The 25,067-nt window shown below is 33.4% G+C and overlaps 1 protein-coding gene across 12 annotated transcripts in view; it reads right to left on the minus strand.

Annotated features, from left to right (window-relative positions):
- The window catches only part of ADGRL3 (adhesion G protein-coupled receptor L3), an 809,555-nt gene that overhangs the window by 8,313 nt on the left and 776,175 nt on the right, over positions 1-25,067 (minus strand). For 4 of the 12 annotated variants that reach the window (XM_059160370.1, XM_059160333.1, XM_059160323.1 and 1 more), the window contains 3 exons: positions 23,082-23,178; positions 6,450-6,578; positions 1,816-1,833 (listed from right to left, as the gene is read on the minus strand). In XM_059160370.1, coding sequence (XP_059016353.1) covers positions 1,816-1,833; positions 6,450-6,578; positions 23,082-23,178 — 244 coding nt within the window. Of the gene's footprint in view, positions 1-1,781; positions 1,834-6,449; positions 6,579-23,081; positions 23,179-25,067 lie in introns of all 12 variants that reach the window. The other 8 variants (XM_059160378.1, XM_059160359.1, XM_059160350.1 and 5 more) reach the window with 4 other exon arrangements.

Raw genomic sequence — 25,067 nt, forward strand, 5'->3', positions numbered from 1 at the left:
GCTAGCATGTTTAAGTAAGTCATAAAATTTTTGGAAATAAACAAAAAATACTACTAAGTCTATATGTACCTATTATATATACACTTGGACAATCGATAAAACCTTAGAAATGGATAGGTATCTAACTAAAATAAATCTTTAAATGAATAATTTTAAAAAAACCTATCAATTTGCGATTTCCACACAAACATTGCCTGATAGTATCTGAAGCATATCTGGCTATAACTTAGAAAACAAAACAAAACAAAACAAAATTTCGGTGTAATCATTCGTTGCTTTCAATTTATACACATCAAAGTCAATTCAATAATTCATTACCTTTAATTTTAATTGTCTTAACATTAAAATAGGTATACTATTAACATAATTCATGTGTGGTGCTTTGAATATACTGTCAAAAGTAAAAGAATCAAGCACTTTCTAACAATTTGATATATAATTTTGTGAGATTCAAATTAATTCCTACACACGAAACCACAAAAGGATTATGTTAAATTTGTCAGTATGATGTAGTCATGAAATAATGCTTAGTCAAATAAGTGGCACATCAAAATAATTTGCACATAGGAACTTTCAAAACAAAACTAGTTGGATTTACTTTCTAAATTTTTTTTCTACCTATAAACCCATTAGTGATTGTTTAGGGTCCGTAGGTAAGACTACAAGAAAATGTGTAAAGACACAGGGATATGATTCCTAAAAACATAGTGTTGGTATTAAAGATTCCATGCCATAATGAATGATGACTTTGTGTGCATATACTAAACTTTGAATTTAAAGAAGATTAAACATTTTATTCTGGGAAGAAATAGTTGCAGTGAAATAAAATTTAACCACATGCTTCTTCAAGGTTTTTGCATTCTCTTGAATAAACAGAAATCCAAGAATCTATAATAGTTCCAAAGTCAGTTCAAATGCAACCACGAAAGAAAATAAAACACAAACATTTAACCAATACTCGTAAATAAGAAAGAATATTTCTTTACAGAACAATTAATAGAAGGATTCTATTGAACTTCTCAATACACTACTAACTTGTGAAAATATAGCATTCATTCTATATCTGTGATGCAGTTATGTTTATCAAAACTGAACTTGTTCATGGCTGGTTTAAATAAAGTGTGGACTCTATTTTATATGGACTTCTGATGCATACTCTGTACTCAAGTAACAGGTCCCCAAAACAGGAATGCATAAAATATTCATTAAAATGCAGCCATCACAGACATAGGGTGAAGCGATTTATTTTCATGTTATAAGATATCTTGTAGACAAATCCACAATGTTAAGAAAAATAAAAGTAAATGCTCTTTAAAGGGCCATATGTGATGGGTGAATGCTGCTGTGGAGGGTGCTATGGTATGCTGGATGGTTATGGTTGAGTGACCGATGCATTGAAACGTGTGTATTATTTCTGTTGTCAATGCATTAGGTACAGGTTGGAAACAGCCATAGTAAAATAAAGTGGGTATGCTGCATGGGACATACATTTGTATAATGGAATGTACTAATAAAAATGAAAAGTATATGCATTACTTAGCAAAAATAAATGCTTAATTTAAAAACAATTTAACTCACACAAACATTACATGAGACTTAAAAACTATGTTGATCATGTGACACAGTAAAAGAATCAGACAACAAAAGCGTCTAATCTCTATTAACATAAATTTATATAAGTCGATTCATAGGCTCTTTAGTTTTTAAATTGTGAGATGAACTGTTTTTAATAACTACATCATCTATATGTGATGCAATAAAAGTGAACTAAAAAAAATTACATTTGATATGCAATGTTTAGCTTTACTCCCATACTTGTCTCTCTGTAGGGCTCTAAACGACAGCATGAAGAAAAGGAAAGAAAAAACAACAAGTAAGCTTACAGCGACAGTAGAAGAAACATGAGTAAAAAGCAAATTGATGATATGCAGAAAAAAGAGTCAAAGGAAATAATTTCCACTGCCCCAAAATTCATGAGTCTGTGTTACATGGTTTATCATAATTAAAAATACTGAAATGTTAGTCAGAAAATAAGAAACCCCTCTTAACACATGCTAATAAAATGAGTCTTCAATAAGCGTTCGTACAGTTTATAAATGTCAAACAAAAACACATTTATTTTAAAGTTAAGATTATTACACCAACCGAGGAGAGTAAAGATTTGAGTGCAAGCCACGACAATTCCCACAACTATATTTCAGTCATCTGTATATTATGTGTATGTTTACCTGAACATACCTGCTTCTAAGGAATGTTATTTAACTTTAAAATTTTTCAGTGAAATTATATCAAATCTTTAGCTTGTATACAGAGGGAAAAAAAAACACAGTTGTAAGTTTCCATAATTGTGTATTTTTCCTTTATGTATCTTTTCTCTTCATGTAAAAAGGTTATCTTTCCCCCACTGTATCTATATAAATGCTTCTTATCATTTGTGAGTAATACTGATCAGAACTGTCATTTCTGGAACTCTTATTCAAAAGTTGTGTAACTATGGAGAAAGAAAAAGGTTAAATCCAACCATTACTTGGTATCAAGACAACGTGAGAGCAAGAAAAATACCACCGTCAATACCAGATTTTCTTCTGGATTGTTGCACAATCATTTGCAATCAAACCATTTTAGTTAATCCTTTAAAAAACAATCCTAGCAAAATTATTAAAAAAAAAAACACTCATATTTTCATCAGGTCATAAAGGACAGCTCTTGCTGAACTTGTTTACAGAAAGGTTAAGTCATCACAAACATAAAAACCAGGAAGCTCATTGGGCTAGCTCATTTCAGGAGATCCTAGCTGATTAACCATTAAAACATTATAATAAAATATTAAATAATAAATAAATAAAAATTAAATAATAAAACATTAACCATTGCTTTAGAGATATGGTTTTTGGACTTAGAAGTTGATTCATTTCTCAGAAAAGACCAACAATATTTCAAAATGGAGAGGAAAGTTCTTTTAAAGTTTCCAAATAACTTTAGAAAAATAATTTGAATTGAAGAGCCAAACCAGTATATTAACAGATGGAAATCGTTTGTAAGCTCATCATGGCTCCTTCCCTAAATGATAGAATTTTAGAACTGGAAAGCCTATGAGAGATGACTGAAGTTCAGCCCCTGCTTTTCAGGGATGAAGAAACTGCAGCCAAGACAGGCTGAGCCCCACCTAACCCCACCCTGCTAATAGCAGAACTGAGATCGGAATGGAAATCGCACAGATGTCCTCTGTGCACCACCATCTATGTCTTCTTCATATCCGCCTTAGGCTTTGAAGCCATAACAGAATATTTATTTATATATTTTATAATATAATCTTGTAATCTTACCGGCTATAATATATTCTTCATTATATCCTGTCCTAAGGGTATGTCTTTCTCTAAGTTGGAGGATAGAATTAAATTACTTTAAAATGTAAATTATTTTGTAAAATCATGACTTCCTCTCTATTTTATGTCTTGTTGACAGGTTAATCTATAGCGAGATTTATCTTACAAAAATTGAATTCTCTAGCACTGACAAGATGATAATGGTCCAGAAATACTATGCATGAAGTTTTAAATATTTCCACAGACAGACTCTGAATCCAATATAATAAAAGTATATTAGTCATCTTTATTCCTAACTCTATATGCTTCAGTAACTCTATAAACACATCTCTACATATTTTAAGTAAAGGCATTACAAACAAATATAGATACTTTAAATCTGAATGCTTCTTTGCTTGGATGGCACTGGTGCAACTGAATTAAGAGAACCCACAGAACAGAACCAAGTGGTAATTCAACATAAACCACTCCAGTACATACCGAGCCACCTATATTTCATGTAAGATTTCCCCTTGCCAGTAAGAATATTAAGTGCATTCATCTGAAAGCATAAGATTAGTAGCAACATGACAATCACTAAGATATATTTTTGGTCAGTGGTAAAAAGAATTACTTTAAGCACACTATAGTTTAAGATCTTAAAAAATTTTTACACATAAAACAGTTAAACAATTTCACTTCTGACTCTGAAAAACATGAATAAAATTATTTACTTTTATTTTTAAGAAAAGTCAGTAGACTTTACTTAATTTACTGATAAACACAATAAATCCATTCAGAAGAATCCTTTGTGTATTTCTTGATAATCTTAGGAGCAGTATTCAGTAATAAATTTCACAGGAATAAAACTTTATACCTATATGGTATTATTTTAAATGTTGTGTTGAGAAAACTTCACTTTCATAGTGTTTATAGTAGTGTTCCATCCTTAGAAAAATCCCCTAATTTATGATACCGGTAAAAATAAAATATGAAGGCAGATACTGAATTAGGGAAAACATAGATCAGTAATTATTAGTTGTTCATTACACAAGGCATTAGAAATTATATCTGATAAAAAGCTGAAGAAAAGGTTATTTAAATTTTTATTTGTTTTATAACAATATTAAATAAATTAAACAATTTTTATGGCTTTTTAACAACTCTTTGCATAAAGTGAATGTGGAATAGACTTAATTTGCAGATATGATGCAGATTTTCACCTAACATTACTGAAAACTTACTGATATGTCAGTACACTGTAAAATGTTAATGACAGAATTATCTGTCACTTAGCCTAATTTAAAAAAAAAACACAAGCGTTCAAAGGTCTGCAAAATCGTTCTCGCCAGCCACATTTATTGTGTTGTGAAATGTACAGTTCATTGAGTGCCACAGGGAAACAGGGACTTTGACAAAGGAGAGACGACTCCGAAGGGGAACCATGAAGAAGGACCCAGAAGCTATCTCATATTGATGGCACTAGGGAAATGGAGGACCGGAAGAAGCCAGATGAGCTGCTTTCAAAGTATTTAAAAGGACTGACAGAGAGAGCAGAATACTTTGCTCTTCTTTGCTCTAGAGGGCAAATCAAAGCATCCTGCCCAGAGGCAAATTTCAGCTCACTGGAAGGAAAAAATCTATGTAACAAATGGAGCATTTCAACCATTGCAAGTCTGAAATCCTGAGGTCAGAAGGGTCCCATCAGAGAGGCACACGGGCTGACAGAGCGCCAGCACCGTGCTGAAGAGGGTCCATGAGCTCTGTTCCTTCTTTTGATTCTAAGACAGGCAGGCCTTATGGAACTTGATAAATCAAAAGTTCCCTTAATTACTTCATCTTAGTGAGAAACGGTTTGACCATATTCCTGAAGTCACTTCCGTGTTACTGACTTCAGTATTTTTGAGATAAGTTGACATCTTCCTACGTATCTGACAAGGTGTCACGTAGGAAGCTCAGAAGGGTTTAGACACCCAATGGCAGCGCTGTAACACACACACTTGTATGGAACGGCCATCCACACCGAGTTTTACTCACTCGCGACACTCCTGTTTCACCTCTGACTGAGAAGGGAAAGAAAGCACAAAGATGCACACCGAGAATAACGGGAATTTTATTCAAAATTGCCTGGGAAAGCTAAATACGGCTAATCTGTCACATCCAAGTTCAAAGAACCACTTAAGCCTATTTGTTACAGTGAATTTTCTTTCAATATATTATTACATAATTGGATCCCTAACTAGGGCTTTTCCTTTAGGAAACTTTTATTTGAATAGTTCTTTCCTGTGGTCTCTTCCATAGGATATGGATATTTTAATTTCTTGCGATTCAATACATTTATTTTTATTCTTAGAAAAGGTAGAGTCATGTCCAAACGCTTATAACAGAAGTGGTTTTAAAGAGATTTATGGTTATTTATTTGACATGCGGTTAAATTTCTTTTTCCTTTAAAGCTGGAGGATATTCAGAAGAACCATATGCCAAAGCCTTGTTTTTCACACATAGCCACAGTAGGGGGGGAAAGAAAAAATCATGACCTTCCTGAGCCAGCTCACCCTGGTAATGGCAAGCTAGTGTGGAACCTGACTTGCTATTGTTCAGTTCAGTAGCAAACTGAAGGGCTCTTTTCTCCACGGCTTAGTTCCACGTAATTTTCCATGGTGTTGGCCTAAGTGCTTTCACCAATACTGATGCCTTGTGCCTAGAGTGTGCGTCATGGCTTAATAACGTAAGCTCATTTTCTTGGTCTTATAACACTGAGACTCTTGACTCAAGTCCTCCTTTATCTTACTTACCTTAAGCAAATGTCTCATTTCTCAAAATAAATACATAGGTATTTAATATAGAAATCAATCAACAACAAGAAAAGCACTGACACATCACAATACATTTTATAACGTTACAAACACAGATTGATGACTCAAGCATTGGTTTATCAGAAGGAAGGGATCCAGCTGTTACTAAGGAAAACCTAAGGAAAATGGAAAATAAAAGCACCAAGAGGGGTGGAAGACAAAAGGAGTCTGTGTGTCTGCTTCCAAAAGAAAGAAAGGCAGGTGGAAGGAAAAAAAAATAGAATGTGGCCATAAAAGCTACATAAAATGGGACTCTCACTTGAAAAAATTAAGATAAACTCCAGCACACCTTGTGCGTTGTACATGCTGACAGAAGGGTTGTTACAGACCGCCGGTTCCCCAAGCAATGTATTATAGGGATTGTTAGTACCATGCGGACGAAGCAGAGCATTGCTTATAAGATGATTAGCCATGGCTCCTGGAGCAGCCCCATAGAAAGACAGAGAAAAAAAAAAAAGGTCAATCAGGCAAATGTGTTTGAAAAAAAGAAAGGAAACATTTAGAATGACAACAGTTGATACAGTCCTGATTACAGGCAGGCAGCTAATTAGACTCAAAAATATATGCCACTAAAGCACACATGTTTCCAATAATGCACATATCCGAGAGTCAGTGGGAAAGAAAATGGTTTACAATGTTGATTAAGCCACATTTAGGGTGTTCTCTTTCCCAAAGTGTAAGCAAGAATTTATTCCCATGCTTGCTAAAAATTAAAAAGAAAAATTAAAATTAAAATTAAAAAAAAAAAAAGCAAAATACAGTCTTCCATACAAACAAAACAAAACAAAAGCTGGAAAAAAAATTAAAGCACAGAAAGAAAAGCCGAAATAAACAAAACATTCCCTCATTCACAGAAACCACTGGGTGGTTCTCAATGAAAATAAAAATAAATAAATAAAAGGCAACATTTACGATAAAACACTCATTTGGAGAGCAGTTGTTGACACAACAGAAGAATTTGACATTTCTTAAAATTCTATGGAAAGGAATTCCTTACGTTGAAATAAAAGAATATATAATCACTCTTATTAGTACACCATAATAAGCATACTAATTAGGTGAATTTACAAATCTGATAAAATAAGCATATGGATATTATTTTAAAATATTTTTTAAAAATATGCACGCTGTAATATCCAGCACATATATAATTCCATTTTCCATTTTCCAACTGGTTGTTTGAACTTTGGCACAGCAAAGTCGCAGAGTAAAATTATTTCCTCTCTTTGTGAATAGAGGTACTTAGTTCCAAACATATCGGTATGAGCTGCAACCTCCCACTTTCCAAAACTGCTTAACCAAAAAAACCCAAAAGATCACAGTAACAGTTTTATTAAATATAATTAGGTCATGTATAAAATGAAGGCAGAATGCATGTTTATGTTAGTTGATAAAGAAAATGTGACTGAGGACAAGAAAATGTAAATTGTATGGGGACAGTCGGGTTGAACACAAATATAAGGTTACGAATAATATATAAATTAGAGAATGAAAATATGATCTATAGACCAGGAGAAAATATTTGCTAACAAATACACACATATTTGCAATTCAACAGAAGATTAGTATCTGGAATATTGAAAGAACTCTCAAAAATCAACAGTAAAACAACAACAATAAAAAACCCCCAAACAGAAAACAAACAAACAAACAAATCTAATCCAATTACCGAATGGGCCAAAGACATAAACAGACATTTCACAGCAGAGGATATACAGGTGACAAACAAGCCCATGAGAAGAATTGCTATTATCTATAGAGGAAAATACAGTTTAAAACAACAATACGATATCACTAGACACTGGAAATTTCAGTGGAGACAAAATTAAATACTGGGGAGGATGAAAAGAAAGTGGATCATTCACACTTCGCTGGGGGAATGTAAGAGAGTACAGCTACTCTGGAAAGTAGTTTGGCAGTTACTTCTAGAACTATCCATGCAGTCACGGTACCACCCAGCAATTGTACTCTTGGACACTCATCCCAAATGGAATGGAAACTTACGTCTCCATAAAAACCTATTCGTGGATGTTCACGCAGCTCTACGTATAATAGTCTGTAACAGGAAACATCCCAAATAGCTTTCAGCTGGTGAATGGTTAAACAATCTGAAACACGTCCTTACAATGGAATACTACTCAGCAATAAAAAGGAACGAGTACTGATACACATAACAAACTGGATGAATTGCTGGATAATGAGAGAGAGTAAAAAAGACAATCCAAAAGGTTATGTACTAAATGATTCCATATATATGGAAATTATTTATTTATAATATATTTATAATTTATTTATATAAATTTTCTTAAACATTAAATATTAAGTATTTTTTGATATAGATACCATTCTTGAAATGACAAAATTATAGAAACGGGGAAGAGATTAATGGTTGACAGAGTTAAAGATGCAAGCGAGAGGGAAGCGGATGTGGTCATATGGTTATAAACAGGCAACATGAGGCTTCCTTGTGGTTATGGAGCTACACTGTGTCTGGACTACGGTGCTGTAAACACCACCTACTCTTGTGATAGAATTGCATTGAACTAAACACACACACACGCACACAGAAATACAACTAAGTATAAGTAATAGTGAAGACATCTGAACAAGATTGCTAGCTATTGGTCAGTATCTTCGCCATGATTTTGTAGTATAGTTTTACAAAGATATTATTGAGGAACACCGGGCACAAGGTACACAATCGCTTCATTATTTCATATAACAGCAAACGGATCCAGGATTATCTCAAAATAATAAGTAATCTATATTTAATGAATGAAACAAAAATGTTAAAGGGGCGCCTGGGTGGCTCAGTTTCTGCCTTCGGCTCTGGTCATGCTCCCAGGGTCCTGGGATCGAGCCCCACGTCGGGCTCTCTGCTCAGTGGGGAGCCTGCTTCCTCCTCTCTCTCTGCCTGCCTCTCTGACTACTTGTGATCTCTCTCTCTCTCTCTCTCTCTCTCGGTGTCAAATAAATAAATAAAATCTTTTAAAAAATGTAAAAAAAAGGAGAAAGAGCTTGGCTATGATAGTTTTTTATTTTTATTTTTTTCAAAATCAAAGCTCTTTGTGATACAGTAAATTATCAGTCAAATAATGCATACTTTATCTCATTTTTAATTTTTTAAAATAGGTTCTATGCCCAACATGGGGCTTGAAATGATGACCCTGAGATTCAGAGCTACGTGCTCTACTGAGCCAGGCACGTGGCCCAAAGAACACATACTGTAACCTCGAGATTTACAGAACAATATAGCTTCTCAGATCTCTAAAGCTGGATTGATTCCTTGAGGAAATAATCCATGTGCCTGCAAAGAATTAGCACAGAATGTTTCACTAATTAAATGAGAATTTGCTGAAATTGTGGTTTATGGATTTGCTAGTCTGAAAGAAGAAGGGATATGTCTGAGTAACCAATCAGTTATCTATCTTTTGATTCCCCTAGTGTAAGAAGGCGATCCTTTTTCCATGGACATTCAAATCTTGCAAGAGGTCATTTTTCCTGTTGCCATTCCAAACACGAGCAACAAGGCATTATCACATGGTTCCTACCATGCCCACTCACAGTTAGTCACATCAATGGTACCACCTTTGAAAGGTGGCCCTTACTGTGTCAGAAACACTGCCTTTTTGCCAATGCCTAGAACTCTGAAGTGAAAACTTGTATAGAACCTGTCTTCTTGGGTCTTTAGCGTGCCAAGTTACTTTTGTCCTTCCCTATAGCTGCACTGTGTTTCACTTGTCTGTGCTGAAGCCTATGCTGTTTGCTTCTGGCTGTTTCCCCAATTTACTCAGGTCACTTTGAATTCTGATACTATTTTCCAAGGTTCTGTCCATCCTGTCTCTTCCTCTTCCCTCCGACTAACTCCTGATTTGTAAACTTCCTTTCTAATAGCTGTGAAATTGCAGCAGACTTCCAAGAAGATAAGTGTTTACAGACCATCTGTCACTGTTTCTCAGCTGAAAGTTCAGCTTACTGGTTAGTCAGGCCGAAGACACAAATAGGCTGATGTTGCGGGGTTGAGGAAAAGATAGTTACAAGACTGCATATGGGAAAAAAACGTTTATGTGCAAATTTCACTGGAATGTAAGCCCCAGGAAAGCAAGCAACACATGGGGTTTTATTACTACCCTAATACCAAGTGTCTAGAATAGTTTCTGGGGCTCAGTAATATTTGTTATTTAATGAAAAAAAAAATGTGAACTTGGGGTGCCTGGGTGGCTCGGTGGGTTAAAGCCTCTGCCTTTGGCTTGGGTCATGATCCCAGGGTCCTAGGATCGAGCCCCGTACCGGGCTCTCTGTTCAGCAGGGAGCCTGCTTCCTTCTTTCTCTCTGCCTGCCTCTCTGCCTACTTGTGATCTTTGTCTGTTAAATAAATAAATAAAATCTTTAAAAAAAAAAAAAAAGTGAACTCTACGGGAATCTTCATGTATCAAACTAAAGCAAGTAATTTTATCAATTATGAGCAGTCTTACAATTTCTTAGGAACAAATTTCTTAGGAGCATCAATCGTCCAATCCCTATGTAATTTCTTCCTCTCCTTCTAACACTGTACCGGGTCCTATACTATTGAAATTTTAAAGCAGAAATAGACACTCATATAATTATTTGGAAATTCAAAATGCTACCTGAATGCTAACTGCAGATAATATGATAAGAGGGGGAAAATAGCTTGGCACAGCCTGCTGAAAAGAGCTCAAAGTAAAAAAATCTCCAAGTGACTATGTAAGAATAACTACTCCTTAATTATCTGATTCACTAACTCCTGGCTACATTCTAGTCAAAACTGCTCCTTTACCATCACAAACAAGGGTTAGCTCTTTTTCTTTTATGGAAAAAGAATTAAATTGAATTCCAATATACGCGAATCATCAATAAAGCTGTCCACAGAGAGCCTAACACGAGATCTTTTCTGGCGAAAATAGGACACAAAGCATAAAGGCTTTCATACTCCATCCTGAAAAACTCTGGGAAGTTTTTCTGACGATTATTTGAAAGTCAGATCCTAAAGCCACTAAAAAACACTAAATGTAAAATCACAGATCTTTTAAGAAGAGTCTTTTTCTTTTTTACTTAGTTTCTATCTGAAGATGGAAAAGTTTTTGAATGAGTGCAATTTGAATGGAATAATAACGAATACACTCTTTTCAAATGCATAGTTTTACCACAAAACTGTTGTATTTCTTTCCTTATGAAAATAAAATAGGTGTTTTGACACGGGGAGGCCTTGAACGACAGGATTGTCTAGGTTGGTTCAGTGTGATATGTGTAATTGAGGCCTGGAAATTGAACGAAGAGCGGCAGGCTCTGAAACTGTGAAGTAAAAAAGTAGATCTGAAAAAGAGATGACAGTTGAATCCCACTTGAATCCATATTATATCATTCAGAAACCTAATTCAAACAATGTCTCTTCTTGACAGCAGGCTAACAAAAGTACACTGAAAAGCTCTTAAAATAACTTGAGTTGTCACTTTGTTCTGCCCCTCACACTTTTTTTTAAAATGTGCTTTCATTCTTATTTGTTCTTATGGGGGAAAGCCAAGTTGTCTAGTTCTAGACCTTGGTGTTCTAATGAACCAGCTGAATACACCATTCTTGAAAGTTGCATACCAACATTACTAATTTTTAAATTCTTGTTATTTATGAATATCTAGGATGGTAAATGTTCATTTCATTCCAATAGAACAGTTTTATCTGGATAGGTCTTTCTTCTTTAATATACCTTGTCCTCCATTCTGTTCCCTCATGGTTCTCTCTCCCTTGATATGACATCTTTTGCTTTTATGAAGTCGTTTCCAAGACATATACTGACTAATGTGTATAAATCAGAGCTCTGTAGAAAGCAGAGTTACTACTGGATGATACCTCTCTGCTTCGGTCTTCAGAACTTGACTTTGGCCCATAATGGAGACTTTTCATACAAGTAAAGAATAGTTTCACTGAAGATGGCATTTTTCATGGAATTATAATACTAACTTTGGTATTAAGCAAGGGCTCTTTTACCAAAAGATGGTATATATTGAGCTGTGAGACTCTTAAAATTGAATGTAAAACTGTAGGTTTGTGTGGTTAGTTATACGTGCACACATGACTGCATTTCTTTCTTGTGAAAGAGTCCCGTGACTCTGATTTCCTTTACAAAGAGCTAAGAACACTGGTATAGAGAAAAAAAAAAGAAAAAGAAAAATATAAGTCTTTTTCTTTAGCACGTGAACTATATTATAAACAAGAAAACTGGAAAAAGTGAATCAGAAGTACCCCCAAATATGTCTTCTGACTATAAGAATCATCTGATGAGCTGCTGTATAATGTAATAGAGAAAGGTTATAACTTAGAATTTAGAAGGGAGTAAGATTTTAGTATTATTTAATCTACTACCATCATTTACTACATAAAGAAACATTTATAAGGCCAGAGACATTGATAATTTATTCAAGGTCACACCTGACTCTGGTAGTTTTATTCAAACACATTTCAATCAGCGATTTTCAAACGTTTTTTAGCATCCTCTCCCAAAAATATGTTTCAGTGAAATTTTATCAGGATCCTGATAGGAGTGCGTTACTTCTCTCTCATCTGCTTTTCTGTAATGCTCAATTATTTAACTTTCATTTTTGTTTGTTTATGTAATATTAGTGAATACATGAATATGACAATTAATCAACAAAGAGACTTCCAGAACTCTGGAGAACTGATTCAATAGGTATTATCTATTGTAAGCATTTTTTCCTATTTTTTCTTTGTTTGCATAACAATACAATCTTATCACATCACACACAATCTACAGAAAGAGTGCAAAAATGATCATGTTCGATTTTAAAGGGCTACTTTATAAAATAGCAACAGCCATTTGAATCAACACTAAGTTGTTCATAATAATGAACTAAACTAAAAGAATCTACATGCTATCCTTAAAAACAATATGAAAATCACAGAAAATATAATTTTATAATTTGTACTATTTTTATTCAAATAATTAATGAAGTTATGAAGTGTCAAAGAAGAAATACTTCATGGAAAGCCAAGAACCCTTTCAGCACTTTTTTTCTAAAGTCATAAATTGAAGAGCTGACATCTTGATTTATCACACTGTGCACTTTTAATAGCCAACAAGTTTGCTATTAAATTTTAATCAACCTGCCCTATTAAATTTCTTTCAAATGGTTCAGAGATTCTTCAGCTTTTTTAATAGCAAATTCATTCACTGGGAATCTATTAATATGGACTTCAACGACATGTTTTCTTCAAAGTACAGACTGGGTTATTGTTAGTTCAAAATGAAATTAAATGTTTTGAATGCAGAGGTGTTGTCTCTGTTTCAACAGATAAGCTCAGAGTTTTAGATAATGGGAACCCTATAAATTATCTCTCCCCCCCTATATTTTGCACTAATTGGCTTAATATCTGTCTTCTTGTTCAGACACACGAGTTTTTCTTCAGTAAATACTTAGAAGTCAAATTACTAGGCCATACATTCTACATTTCAATTCAGAATATATTGCCCCAATTCTGTCAAATGTATTTGCACCAATTCCCACTTCCAGGAGCAGTATAGATCTCTCAAATTCTTACCAGGACTTAGTATGGTAAGCTTCACATTTTTGCCAATCTGATCAGAGTATACAATGATATCTCATATTACTGTTAAACTTTGTATTTCCCTGGTTATCAAAAAGATGCGGTAATTTTTCATGTCTATTACCCATAAGGGTTTCCTATTTTGTGAATTGCCTGTTCTTATTTTTTGCCGATATACATTGATTTGTAGACATTCTTCATACAACATGACACAACATTTTGTCTGTGCTGTGTTGTTTACACCTCTCCCCAATATCTTACTGTTATGAGCACTGTTTATATTTTGAGGCAAGAAATTTACCTTTTTCTTATAATTTATAATCTGTGTTTTGTTTTTAAGAACTCCTCCTTTAACCTAAAGTCTAAAGTTTATATATATATATATATATATATATATATATATAAAAGCTCTAAAGTTTTACTTTTTGTATTATATATTTTATATTATATCATATATTACATTATATAGTATAATTATATCTAATAATTTTTCATAATTAACTGAAAACAAAACTGCTTAGAGATCTTTGGTTTTCTGACTGCTCAAGCCAACAGTGGTAAAATTAAAACTCAGAATCCTTGGTGAATCTTCACTGCACAATGGTGTAAGTGGTTAATCAGCAGTTGACATGATGAACATATACCATTCAGATATTCATCTCTAAAACTCATCCTTTGTGGCCAAAGGCATGCATTTCTGTGTGCTATTAACTTGGGACTTGTTGAATGCATCTGGACATTTTTGAATACATTTCATAGTACTACAAACAAAAAATACTAGGCCTAAAGATAACGAGCCGTTTGCTTAACCACAGGCAAAACAGCAGTAAATTACAGTTCTTTTTAGTAAATTAAAGGCATTTCACAAAAGAATATTTGTCTTTGCCATTCACACTATAAGTACTTAATTAATTTTCTCTACATTGGATTATCTCTTGATATGTTAATGGTATGTAGTCAGTTCCACAGCTACATGTATTTGTAAATCACACATTCCGTGTGCATTTTCATTTAATAAAACACACCTCAGAAAAAAGGAAGGGAAGGAAAGCATAATGGAATTACTTAACAATATGAAATGCTTTACCATCGTGAAGGAAACACGACTTTTTGTATAACGCTCTGCCTTACATCGGCATACTTTCCTATATTGAGCAAATTACATAGCTTACATGCAGGCCTATCCTGGCTAAAACTTGAATATTAAGTTTGGAACTGATATTTAGAAAGATATGTCTGAGAAAAATAAAGTAAAACAAAGTGTCTATGAATAAAGAGATTCTTGATAACATTCAGAGAAGGCCTGTTTTATCATATAATCATGATCAGTTCTGTTCTGTTTAGCTTGAGTCTCTCTCAGGAAACTTACATTGTTTCTACTTTTCTACAACAAGATTAACTATCTTCCTTCAATCTGTGTATCCTCTCCAATCTTTCTTAATTCTCCAGTGGCTTCTCTAGGGTTGTAAATTATGTTCTATGAACGTGATGAGTTACTTGTCTTAGTTTTTGAAGCACCCACATTCCTTATAATGATAAATGATGAAGAAAGTCTATTATGAAAATCATAGGAGAACCTATCACATTAAACACTTTTAAATGGCATGCAGTAATATAAGGTTGAGCTATATAAAGTGCGTGCTTCTGTATGCAATGTAATTCAATAAACTAGGAGCTATTTTAATTGGATACTGCACAATTATTGGTAATCACAACTCAAGTATCTTTTTTCTAATGAAGTCTCTTTTGCCTAACCATATATCCTTCTTCCAGGATTTAATTTTTCATGTAATTGAATTAATTCCTATTGATTTTTAAAGTAACAGATACAAATCAATACAATTCATTTCTTAGAAAAAAAATACTTTGAACAAGTAATGACTTTGTTAGTTAACTTTGGATGCTGTGTTCTACATTTATATCATCACAAGCTTTATGTTTACAGTACGGTAGGAACACTTCTCCAGATGAGAGGTACAGTCAGGCTTGTTTTTAAATTTTAATTATAAGACATTTCATACTTTTTGTCAAAACTGGAATTAGCACCTAAAAATCGTAAATTTAATTTATAGCATTATCAGTGTCTATTTGAAGTTAATGCAAACATATTTTCTACTTGTTTTAGGCACTTTTATGTTGTTCTGACAGGACAATATCAAATTCAAAAGTACAACTACATGGGCAAAGTTTTACCTTTGCTTGGTGCTATGCTGAATTATTATAGGCAGAAGCTATTTACCTGATTTTTAAACACAATCTTTGCTCTGACCAAATGTTCATCCTTTCACTGAAACATAAGAAATTAAAGATAAAAGATTCTAACAATAAAATACCTTAAGAACTTCCAGCAAAGAAAAGAAGAAGAATGATTATAAATACCTTGCAACCTAAGTCCTAAAATCAGGCAATAATGTATAGCAAATCAGCATATTCCGTATCAAATCGTTCTGAAAAATATTACCAATCCATCTTTCTCTATGTTCACAGTGTTTTAAAGCTTTTATTTCCCTAAATGAATAGGATGAATCCACACTAAAGAAAAAAGCACCAAATAAAGTAGAAGGAAATGAATAGTATGGGAAGGAAATAAAGAAATAAAGATGTTAATGCTTGTGGTGTTAAGTATATCATCTTTCCCTGGGAAGGGAGGAAAAATACCTTTATTCTAATCTTAGCCAGGTTCATGAAAAACTGTCCTTATAAGAAAAGAGTGAACATTTTTGTTTTCCTGAGTAGGGCTGCGCAGTCAGAAAGATCTTGTTTGGAATCTAGAGTTCATCCTTTATTAGCCACTCCACTTGGACAAGTAACCAAAAAACCCAGCTTCTTCATGGATATAAGATAATGGATGAATAATGAATAGTGTACAATAGATAAAATATACCCACTAAAGGAGAAATCCCAAAGCATTCAAAAACTATAAAGAGCCACATTGTGTTCTAGTAGAGAAAAGAATACCAGGGATTTCTGAAGAGAAGTTGACTATGTATATTTAGTTTTTAAAAATAGATTTAAAAAAAAAAAAATTACATCCTCAGCAACTTATATGAAACAACAGCAATATTTCAAAAATAAGTGGGAATTTTTTATAGCACTATATTTAGAAATTAGTAAGGTAACTCACTGCAGCTAGTTTGATTTATAATAAGGAGATGAGATACTGCTAACTATATATAAGGCAGTAAGATAACAAACTATAATAATAAGGAATCTACATAGAGAATTCTCTTTGTGAAGGTATCTATAAAAGCTATAATAATAGTAATAGTAATAACAGTAAAGTACAAACCATTTTTACTATTGTGTAGTTGGCAGTGAGAGGTTGGATGATTTAAAGGAGTCATATCAAAGAGACAAAGTTAAAAGCAAAGCATAAGAAGGACTCACTGGGCAAGCATTTTGGAATCTTTATTTTTCAATTCCTGCCAGCAATTTATAGCAAGAACATTTGCCCCTGATTGCCTAGAAATCAATATTTAATATATTTCATTTTGTAATAGAGAATTCATTCTGAAAATTATTTGGTCTCCTTGAGTTAGGAATCAAGATATTAATAGCATTGTTTAATTATCTATTTGGCATAGCATTTCGCTTTTAAAATCTGTACCTATTTTGTTTTTGTGTTATTAAACTGATTTTCCTAACACAGAAGATATCCTTATTTCATTGTACATGCAAATTTCACAAATAGATGTCAGATTATAGTAGGATTTGGTTAATATTTATAAACAACTTTATAACCCTTCAGAACAGCAAGACTTTTCAGAAATATGACATATTTTATGCATATAAAGCCATATTATATTTAATGAGATTAATAAAGTACACCAAATGAGTATGAAGGTTTCACCCTTTTAAGCTTTAATTTATAGACGTGATTAATTGCAGCAAAACATCACTTACAATTTTTCATTTGCATTTTTCTTTAAAAACACAAAAGCAAAATATGTTGAGTAGCCTGAATATTAATGAGATGACAGGTGATTTATTGTGAAGTTTCTTCTACCTTGGTGACCAGCGTTCTGGGAAAGATAGTACGGGCTCTGAGAAGACATGAGTTTAAAATGGGCATGAGTCACATCCTTGCTCTGCTAGGTAACTGGTTATTTATCCGGGCTGTCTGAATCGCACTAGTGTTCTCTGAGCTTCTGAAGGGCAGGATAGGGCTTGGGGGGGAAGAGAAGGCAGTGTTTGCTTATATCATTATCTAAGGTAAGGAGAAGAAATATTTTACCTTTATTTCTTAAATGCTAAAAGACGGTTACAAATCAAAGGTGCAATGTACAACTAGACAGATATAATGTGCATTTAATTTCTAATTTAGAAGAGACAATTCAGTTTTATTAGTTTATCTCTTTTTGTTAGCTCAAGGGTAGCAGCATTTTAGGTAAATTATTTTTTCTTTTACTTGGCATTCAGGTAACTACTTTATTCCTCCCACCTATTACTAGAAAATAAAAAGGAAAGAAAACCTTCAGTAGTAAAGGATGAATTTTAATATCTAATTATCTGAGAGCACTGGCAAGGATCAGTTTTCATTTGTTAGAAGATGTAAGTGAACTTTTGAACAAAATAATGATAAGAGGACGAATCATTTGCAGGCACTGTAGTAAAGAATTAACATATATAAACTCAGTCCTCTCAAGGTCCCCGTGAAGTGCTCTCTGTATCCCCCTTGCATAGACACTGAGCATATAGAAAACTTACCAAAAGTCACAGAGTTAAAATTCCATTCTCAAAACTACTATGAGTAAATCACCAATTTGCAAAGTTTATTTGGTGATGCCTTTCCCCTTTTTATCAACAATGTTCCTAATGGGGGAGGCCATCTTTCGGTACATTATTGTGCCAGAGAGAGCCAAGATTTACCCTTAAAATTATGAAAAGATTGCCAAAAGCCATCATAACTGTACTGATTACATAAATTTACGGAGAATGCATGTGCAGACTAATACGAATGTGAACCTTGAAAGGAGAAGCCATCCACTTTAATGAATATGACTGTACATCTACAGAAAAGACAGTCTTCATGCACACAACACTTAGATTTGGCTTAAATATATATAGCTTTACTGGTCAGTTCCCCTTGTATACAAATCTAAGTCACGTTAACTTCTATGGGAGGTTGATGAGATGGAGAATGGGAGATAGATAAAAATTCATTATGCTAGCCAAGCTATTGTTTTAGAAGAAGAAATGCCTTTTTGCTAATTCTGCTGCTACGATGGGTCACATTTTTGTAATAATGCTACAGCTGGGGAGGGGCTTGGGCGGAACAATTTTCATAATTCAGACATCGTATTGGCAGCAGCTACCTAGCAAAACTTGATTTTGAACTGAAATTTCTGGTGTCAATTCAGCTAATTAAATAAAAAGAAAATGAGCAATGCATTTACATTAGTCACGATGAGATAAAGCCTAATAAAATCCAATTTCAGAAAACATCTCGATTTCTATATAGATCTATAAAAGGAACAGAAATGTTTAACCATTAACTGAACTCCCAGAGAAATTTCTCAGCAAATGCTTCACTTTGGGATCAAAGGCAAGTTTTAGAGCCATTGTTAATCTAAATTGTTCAGGATGAGGTTTGGTCAGCAGAGGTTGTGAGCTGGAGGTAAGAGTGGTAAAAGACTATGTTAGCTGCAAATTGTTCCTACCACTCCTGGGAAGTTAGAGCTACTAGAAATTTGGGTAAATTTTCTAAAAATCTGGGAGAAGCTTGGGGGAATTGAGGACGGACTTCAAGTTATGTGCAAATAGTAAATATTTAAATGAGCCAATGAATAAACCCTCCTGTGGGATTTGCAAAAGATAAACTTAAGATAAAAACTTGGATAAGAGTTAATCCTCCTTATAACTTCCTATAATTGACTATCACATTAACGCTCTTGAAAATCTCCCTCTGGTTATGAAAGTGGCACCAGGGAAGTTAAGGTGATCAGAGTCCTCGGGTACTGGCCTCAAAGAATTCTTAATTTACTTGAGTGAGCAGCGTTATAGAAAATAAGTCAGAAGGGGAAAAATTATCTTACAATGTATAGCGAACATTTGGAAAACATCTTCACGAATATAGATATTCAAAGGACAAATGGAATGGAATGTGTAATGGAACGTTTTAAAGAGATGAGGTGACCAAATAACAAAATCCCAAAGAGAATCTATAAGAATGATTACACAAATTAATAATTATCCATAAATCCTCCAAGGTTTTGCGTGATTCCAAGGAATAAAATCCCAACAGTAATCAAGTTTACCACACCGGGAAATCTAGATAGGTAATCTGATACATAGGTTGTAACAAGTTGGTTCAAGGATAAAATATTAAAGATGGTTTGAAAAAATAAAAACCATTGAGAAGGAGTTCTGTACTGTATGGTAGATGCTTTCTTCTTAATGGATCCCAAGGATGAGAAAGGTGAATTTTTGTTTGGAAGAATAGATGTTAAGACATACAAAATTGTAAAATAATTATTCTTTTGATGAACTAAGGAGTGGTATGAATAGGAAAGAAAACCTAAAGTAGACTTAAGACTAATTTTTAGACAACTTCTTACAGTTTTTGAAGGCCAAAACTAAAGACAAAAATAAGAGATTTAATAGATCTTAGAGAGAAAGGAAAAATGGGGTTTAAATAAACAAAAAAATTGCTAGCTGTGAGAAACTGAGAATGAATGGGGAGTTGGAATATATGAAGATGCAAAGATGTAGTGCCTAGAATTTTTATTTTAATAATAGGGACTATAGTCTTTCGACTAAACAGAGGTGAATAATTATGTTGCCAAGGTGACTGAAGTGTTTATCCGGAAAGGTGAATCTTGGATTTCACCTACCTAAATATGATACACACGCCTGAATGCACGGAAGATAGGATCCTGGGAAATAAGACAAGATTAAAGAAGGAGGTTAAAGACTATCTTCAGAGATATAATAGGAAGATATAAATTTTTAAAGTACTCCACGCATCTGAGATAAAAACAAATAATGAGATGAGAATAAAATAAGGAGTTTCTGACTTGGGGGAACAGGGAATTAATATGGGAAATCAAGAAGATCACTCTGATGTCTACCACCATTAAAGTCACTGAGCGAAAGGAAGAATCCCTATCCGAAAGGAAAAGATCACTGCGTGGACACACTTCAAGTCACAAATTTAATTTAACCCCCTCCCCAAAGTCGAGATTAGAGTAACTTGTTGGATGTCAAGAAATTTTATACCCTTCTTCAAGAGTAACTAAGAAATACTTTCAAAACTAAAGGCTTGAAAACCAGATTTAAATAGATGATCAGTCAATATAAATATTATTATTTTCTTTAAATATATTCCAAATTGACAAGTCATCCACATATCACATATTTCAAGTTGATGAAATTCTTGAGAAGGAACTAAAAAGGGCGCTGCAATGTTACATGTGATTGACCTCAAAATCAAGGTCACAAAAATGTGTCCATTTAAAACAATTTTTAGTAAAATCACATACCTTACAATCTTCACATAAATTTACATCATAATGCTAGACAACATAATAATTTTACATGTTTTAAGGAATAATAATTTTACATATTTTAACCATCTTCACAGTAGGCTAAAAAACAGTGCATCATTAAAATCACATGATCTCATCTTTTCTTTAAGAAACAATTGTTCTATAGTTGCTGTGTTTATTAGATACGATATACTCCTAATAATAGATCCTATTCGTAAGGGCAGTTCTCTATCTAGGAACATACTGTAAACTTTCCATTTGTGGGATTAGACAATAAACAAAATCTGTCACTATGAAAGCAAATAAGTTCCTGAACTTTGGAGGCATTTTTAAGTAATTCGTTCTCAATGACTAGGAAAGTGTGTCCAAAGTTAGAGTATTCATATTTTAAAAATTTTCACAGACTAACCATTCAAACTAAACTTGAAAAAGAGAAGAATATTTCAATGGTAATATGTAAATAAAAATATAGAAAATAAAAGACTGATATTGAAACAAAATATAAAAATGTGGGTGTTTTGAAGTATTTTCATATTTGGAGGAATATTTGCACTCACTGTTCCTATATTGGGCAAAAATGATATAGGAAGTTTAATATTATCACTAGGTTATAGTTATTATATCACTGTCCCAAATAACATATGAAAATCAATTAAGACTATATATAACATGGGTCCCTATATCAAATTCAGCTTGACACTATCTGTCCTAATTTATTTTATGTAAATAAGATGCAAATCACTTGAGTAAAAGTAATTAAGAGCACCAGCATCTGAATTTTCCTGAATCATAAGCTGTGATTGTTAAATTATTTGTTTTAAGTAGTATTTAATGTAATAAAAAGTTGACAGAAACAGGTTTAAGTGGAACTAATAATCTTAGTTTGGGGATAGGAAAAAAAACCAATGTAGATTATAAAAATAACTACTGAATATATGCATCAAGAATACCTTTCTTAAGACAGTGTGATTGGAATAAGCTCATGCAAACATCATCTTTACAGATAAAACTATATCGTAAGTATTCCTCAGCAACATCTGTAGGGTACCCTAACTCTATACAAATATAGCATCTACCCATTTTTACTGTAATCAGCCTAATTCTAATTTCCCCACTCCCCGCTCAACACCCCACACACATACACTAAAAAAGAGGGAGGGAAGTGGAGGGTAGGAAGGAGAAAGAGAAACAGAAGAATTAAAAAAAAAAAAAAATCAACCACAAACAAAACCGTAGATTAAAGGAACTTCATTTTAAAAATCGAAATGATGCCCTGGGAACATGATAACCAGAAGCACATAAACACACAAAAGTCACAATATATATGTGTATATATATATATATATATCTCCTTTTTCCTTCTAGATCTTTAAATATGCTGGATAAGTTTTGTAGATACTGAGATTAGATGTGATTTTTACCCCAACTATACAGGGTGCCTCAAGTACGTATTAGACAGTATATTTTTACTTTCACAAAGACTACGAAATTGCTCTATGCCTGGGACAATGTGCAACTCTATGATGCTTAGCAGACTATATAGCCACGTCATTGCCCATTTTCACTGCTTCCAATGAGGCCTGACAGCTCTCCAGTTGATTACAGTGGCAGAGGACTAGAAAAAGTTCTCGTTTTCTAACTTTTTTCAGAAAAGATTTCCTGAAAACTCGGAATTGGAAAAAAATAAAAAGGCTTATGGATAATGGAACACACTGCTACAGTCAAGCAAGTTTTATAACCTTACGATATTCCTATCACATGGAACAAGGGCCAGAAGGTGCAAAAAAAGCAATGCATTTACGGACTTCTTAAAGTCCTCACCAAAGTAATAAATATGAAACGTTGTTTCTGATTACCTCTGTTGAGTGACGCTGAACTGTTTATATCTCCAGTAATGAAGGAAGACTCTGACTGCTTTCGGACCGTGTCATTCCACATTCTACGAATTCGGCTCTGGATGGGGAAAAGGGAAAAAGGGAAATGAACTCACCAGGCAGTAAATTTTCACACAAATCACTCTTTCTCTTTCTGTCATAGTTATATGAAGCCTTTGTTTCTGGCATCTGGCAACTGTGTAACTGCTACAAGCCTGCAGTACAGTAGCACGAGAACGTCTGAAACTAAATTAGTGATAATAATTGGTTCTCATTAAGTGTATTCCTAAATGCTTATACCAAAAATAATTGTAACTATGAAAAAGCAATAAATGTAATGTACTCTACCAATTTAAACATGTTGAAGATATATAGATGTGTACTCTAGATGGTTAGAGTTTAATAATTTTAGTTTCCAAAGTGAAACAAATTATTTTCATTGTAACTTTTATGGGAATGGGGTATTTAAATATGTATTAAATTGTCAGTTTTATTAACAAAAGATTTACTTTAAGAATTCAAAAACTTGCAAGAAAGAAAAAGTTTGGTAAGAAAAGAACAGAGCATTCTTAAAATGCGACTAAACTTAACATCTTCCATATATTCTGTGAGACCAGTGTAATTTTACAGGTTACATATGATTTTGACTTTTCTTTCTTTTGAAGGAAATAAAGGAAGACAATTCACCCTTATTCATTTCTTCACAGTAGGTAGTTTTATCAAGAACCAAAAATTCTTATATCATTATTTATATTCTCACAGTTTCCTAAGTGTCAGATAACTGAAGAAAGCGGTGTAATATTTTTCCATTTAGGGGAAGGAGATTCTTTTTTCTGGCTCATAGTTCTGCCATTTTATTGAGTTAGGGATCAAAAAAGTATTAAGAATCCTGTGAGGAGGAAAACAACCTATCTTCAGCTTTTCCAAGGATGAGATAATTTTAAGAACTATCACCACTAGTAAAGGTACAGGCAAAACCAAGCTCAAAAATGGATTATGTTCCAAATATATTTGATCTCCCTGAATAATAGGAGTATTTAATCTTCAAATACTAGACAATTTGTTTTATAAATCTTGGGACATGCTTATTCTTCAGAAATATTGTCTATATTGTTGTTTTAGGTTAGCAACTACACACAGAGACACAGTCCCTCACACATACAGAACAAAACTAATAAAAATTAGAGGAGCTCCCGGCTGGGCGCCTTCTCAGTGAGGAGAACATGTGATTCTTGATCTCCTGGTCATGAATTCAAGCTCCACGTTGGGTGTGGAGCTTATTTAAAATACAGAAATAAAATAAAAGAGATTAAAAATTTTTAAAAAATTAAAACAATAAGAAATTATAAATTCTGAGCACTTGAGAAATGTTTCTATCAAAAAAATACTTCAAAGCTTCAAACTGAAATATGGGAAATAATTCTCTCACATTTGTTTCATTAATTAATCAATCAACTAGTGAATTAATTAAAAATATTAAATGTTCTCTACTGCATGCCAGAAGCTATTCTAGGAGATACAAAAAGAAAAGACAAACAAAAAATATCTTTGTCTTCATGGAGTTACTAGATTAGTTAAGTGATAGATACAACAAATTATCACAAAAACAAATGCCAAAGTAAAAATATGCCTACAAAGCTCCATAGAACCATTAATTATTATAACTGAGAACTATGAATGCAAATGATGTCACTGGGAGGATGGATATATAGAACAATATACAACAATAATAATAAAAAAAAAACAACATAGCCCCCTGCAGCAACACAGATGTCTGAGGAAAGAAAGAAAATAGAAGAGAATAGGTACTGGCTGTTTTCATGTGAATAAGTATCAAACACATGCCAAACAAAATGTACTGTTAAAACTTAAGATGGCGGTTACTTTAGAGGTAGATGATGGAGAAAGGTTCAAAGGGTTTCTAAGGTACTCCCAAGAGTCTAATATTTGACCCAGGGAGGGTAATGA

The sequence above is a fragment of the Mustela lutreola genome, chromosome 1 (genome assembly GCF_030435805.1).
Source record: "Mustela lutreola isolate mMusLut2 chromosome 1, mMusLut2.pri, whole genome shotgun sequence".
NCBI classification, from domain to species: Eukaryota; Metazoa; Chordata; class Mammalia; order Carnivora; family Mustelidae; genus Mustela; species Mustela lutreola.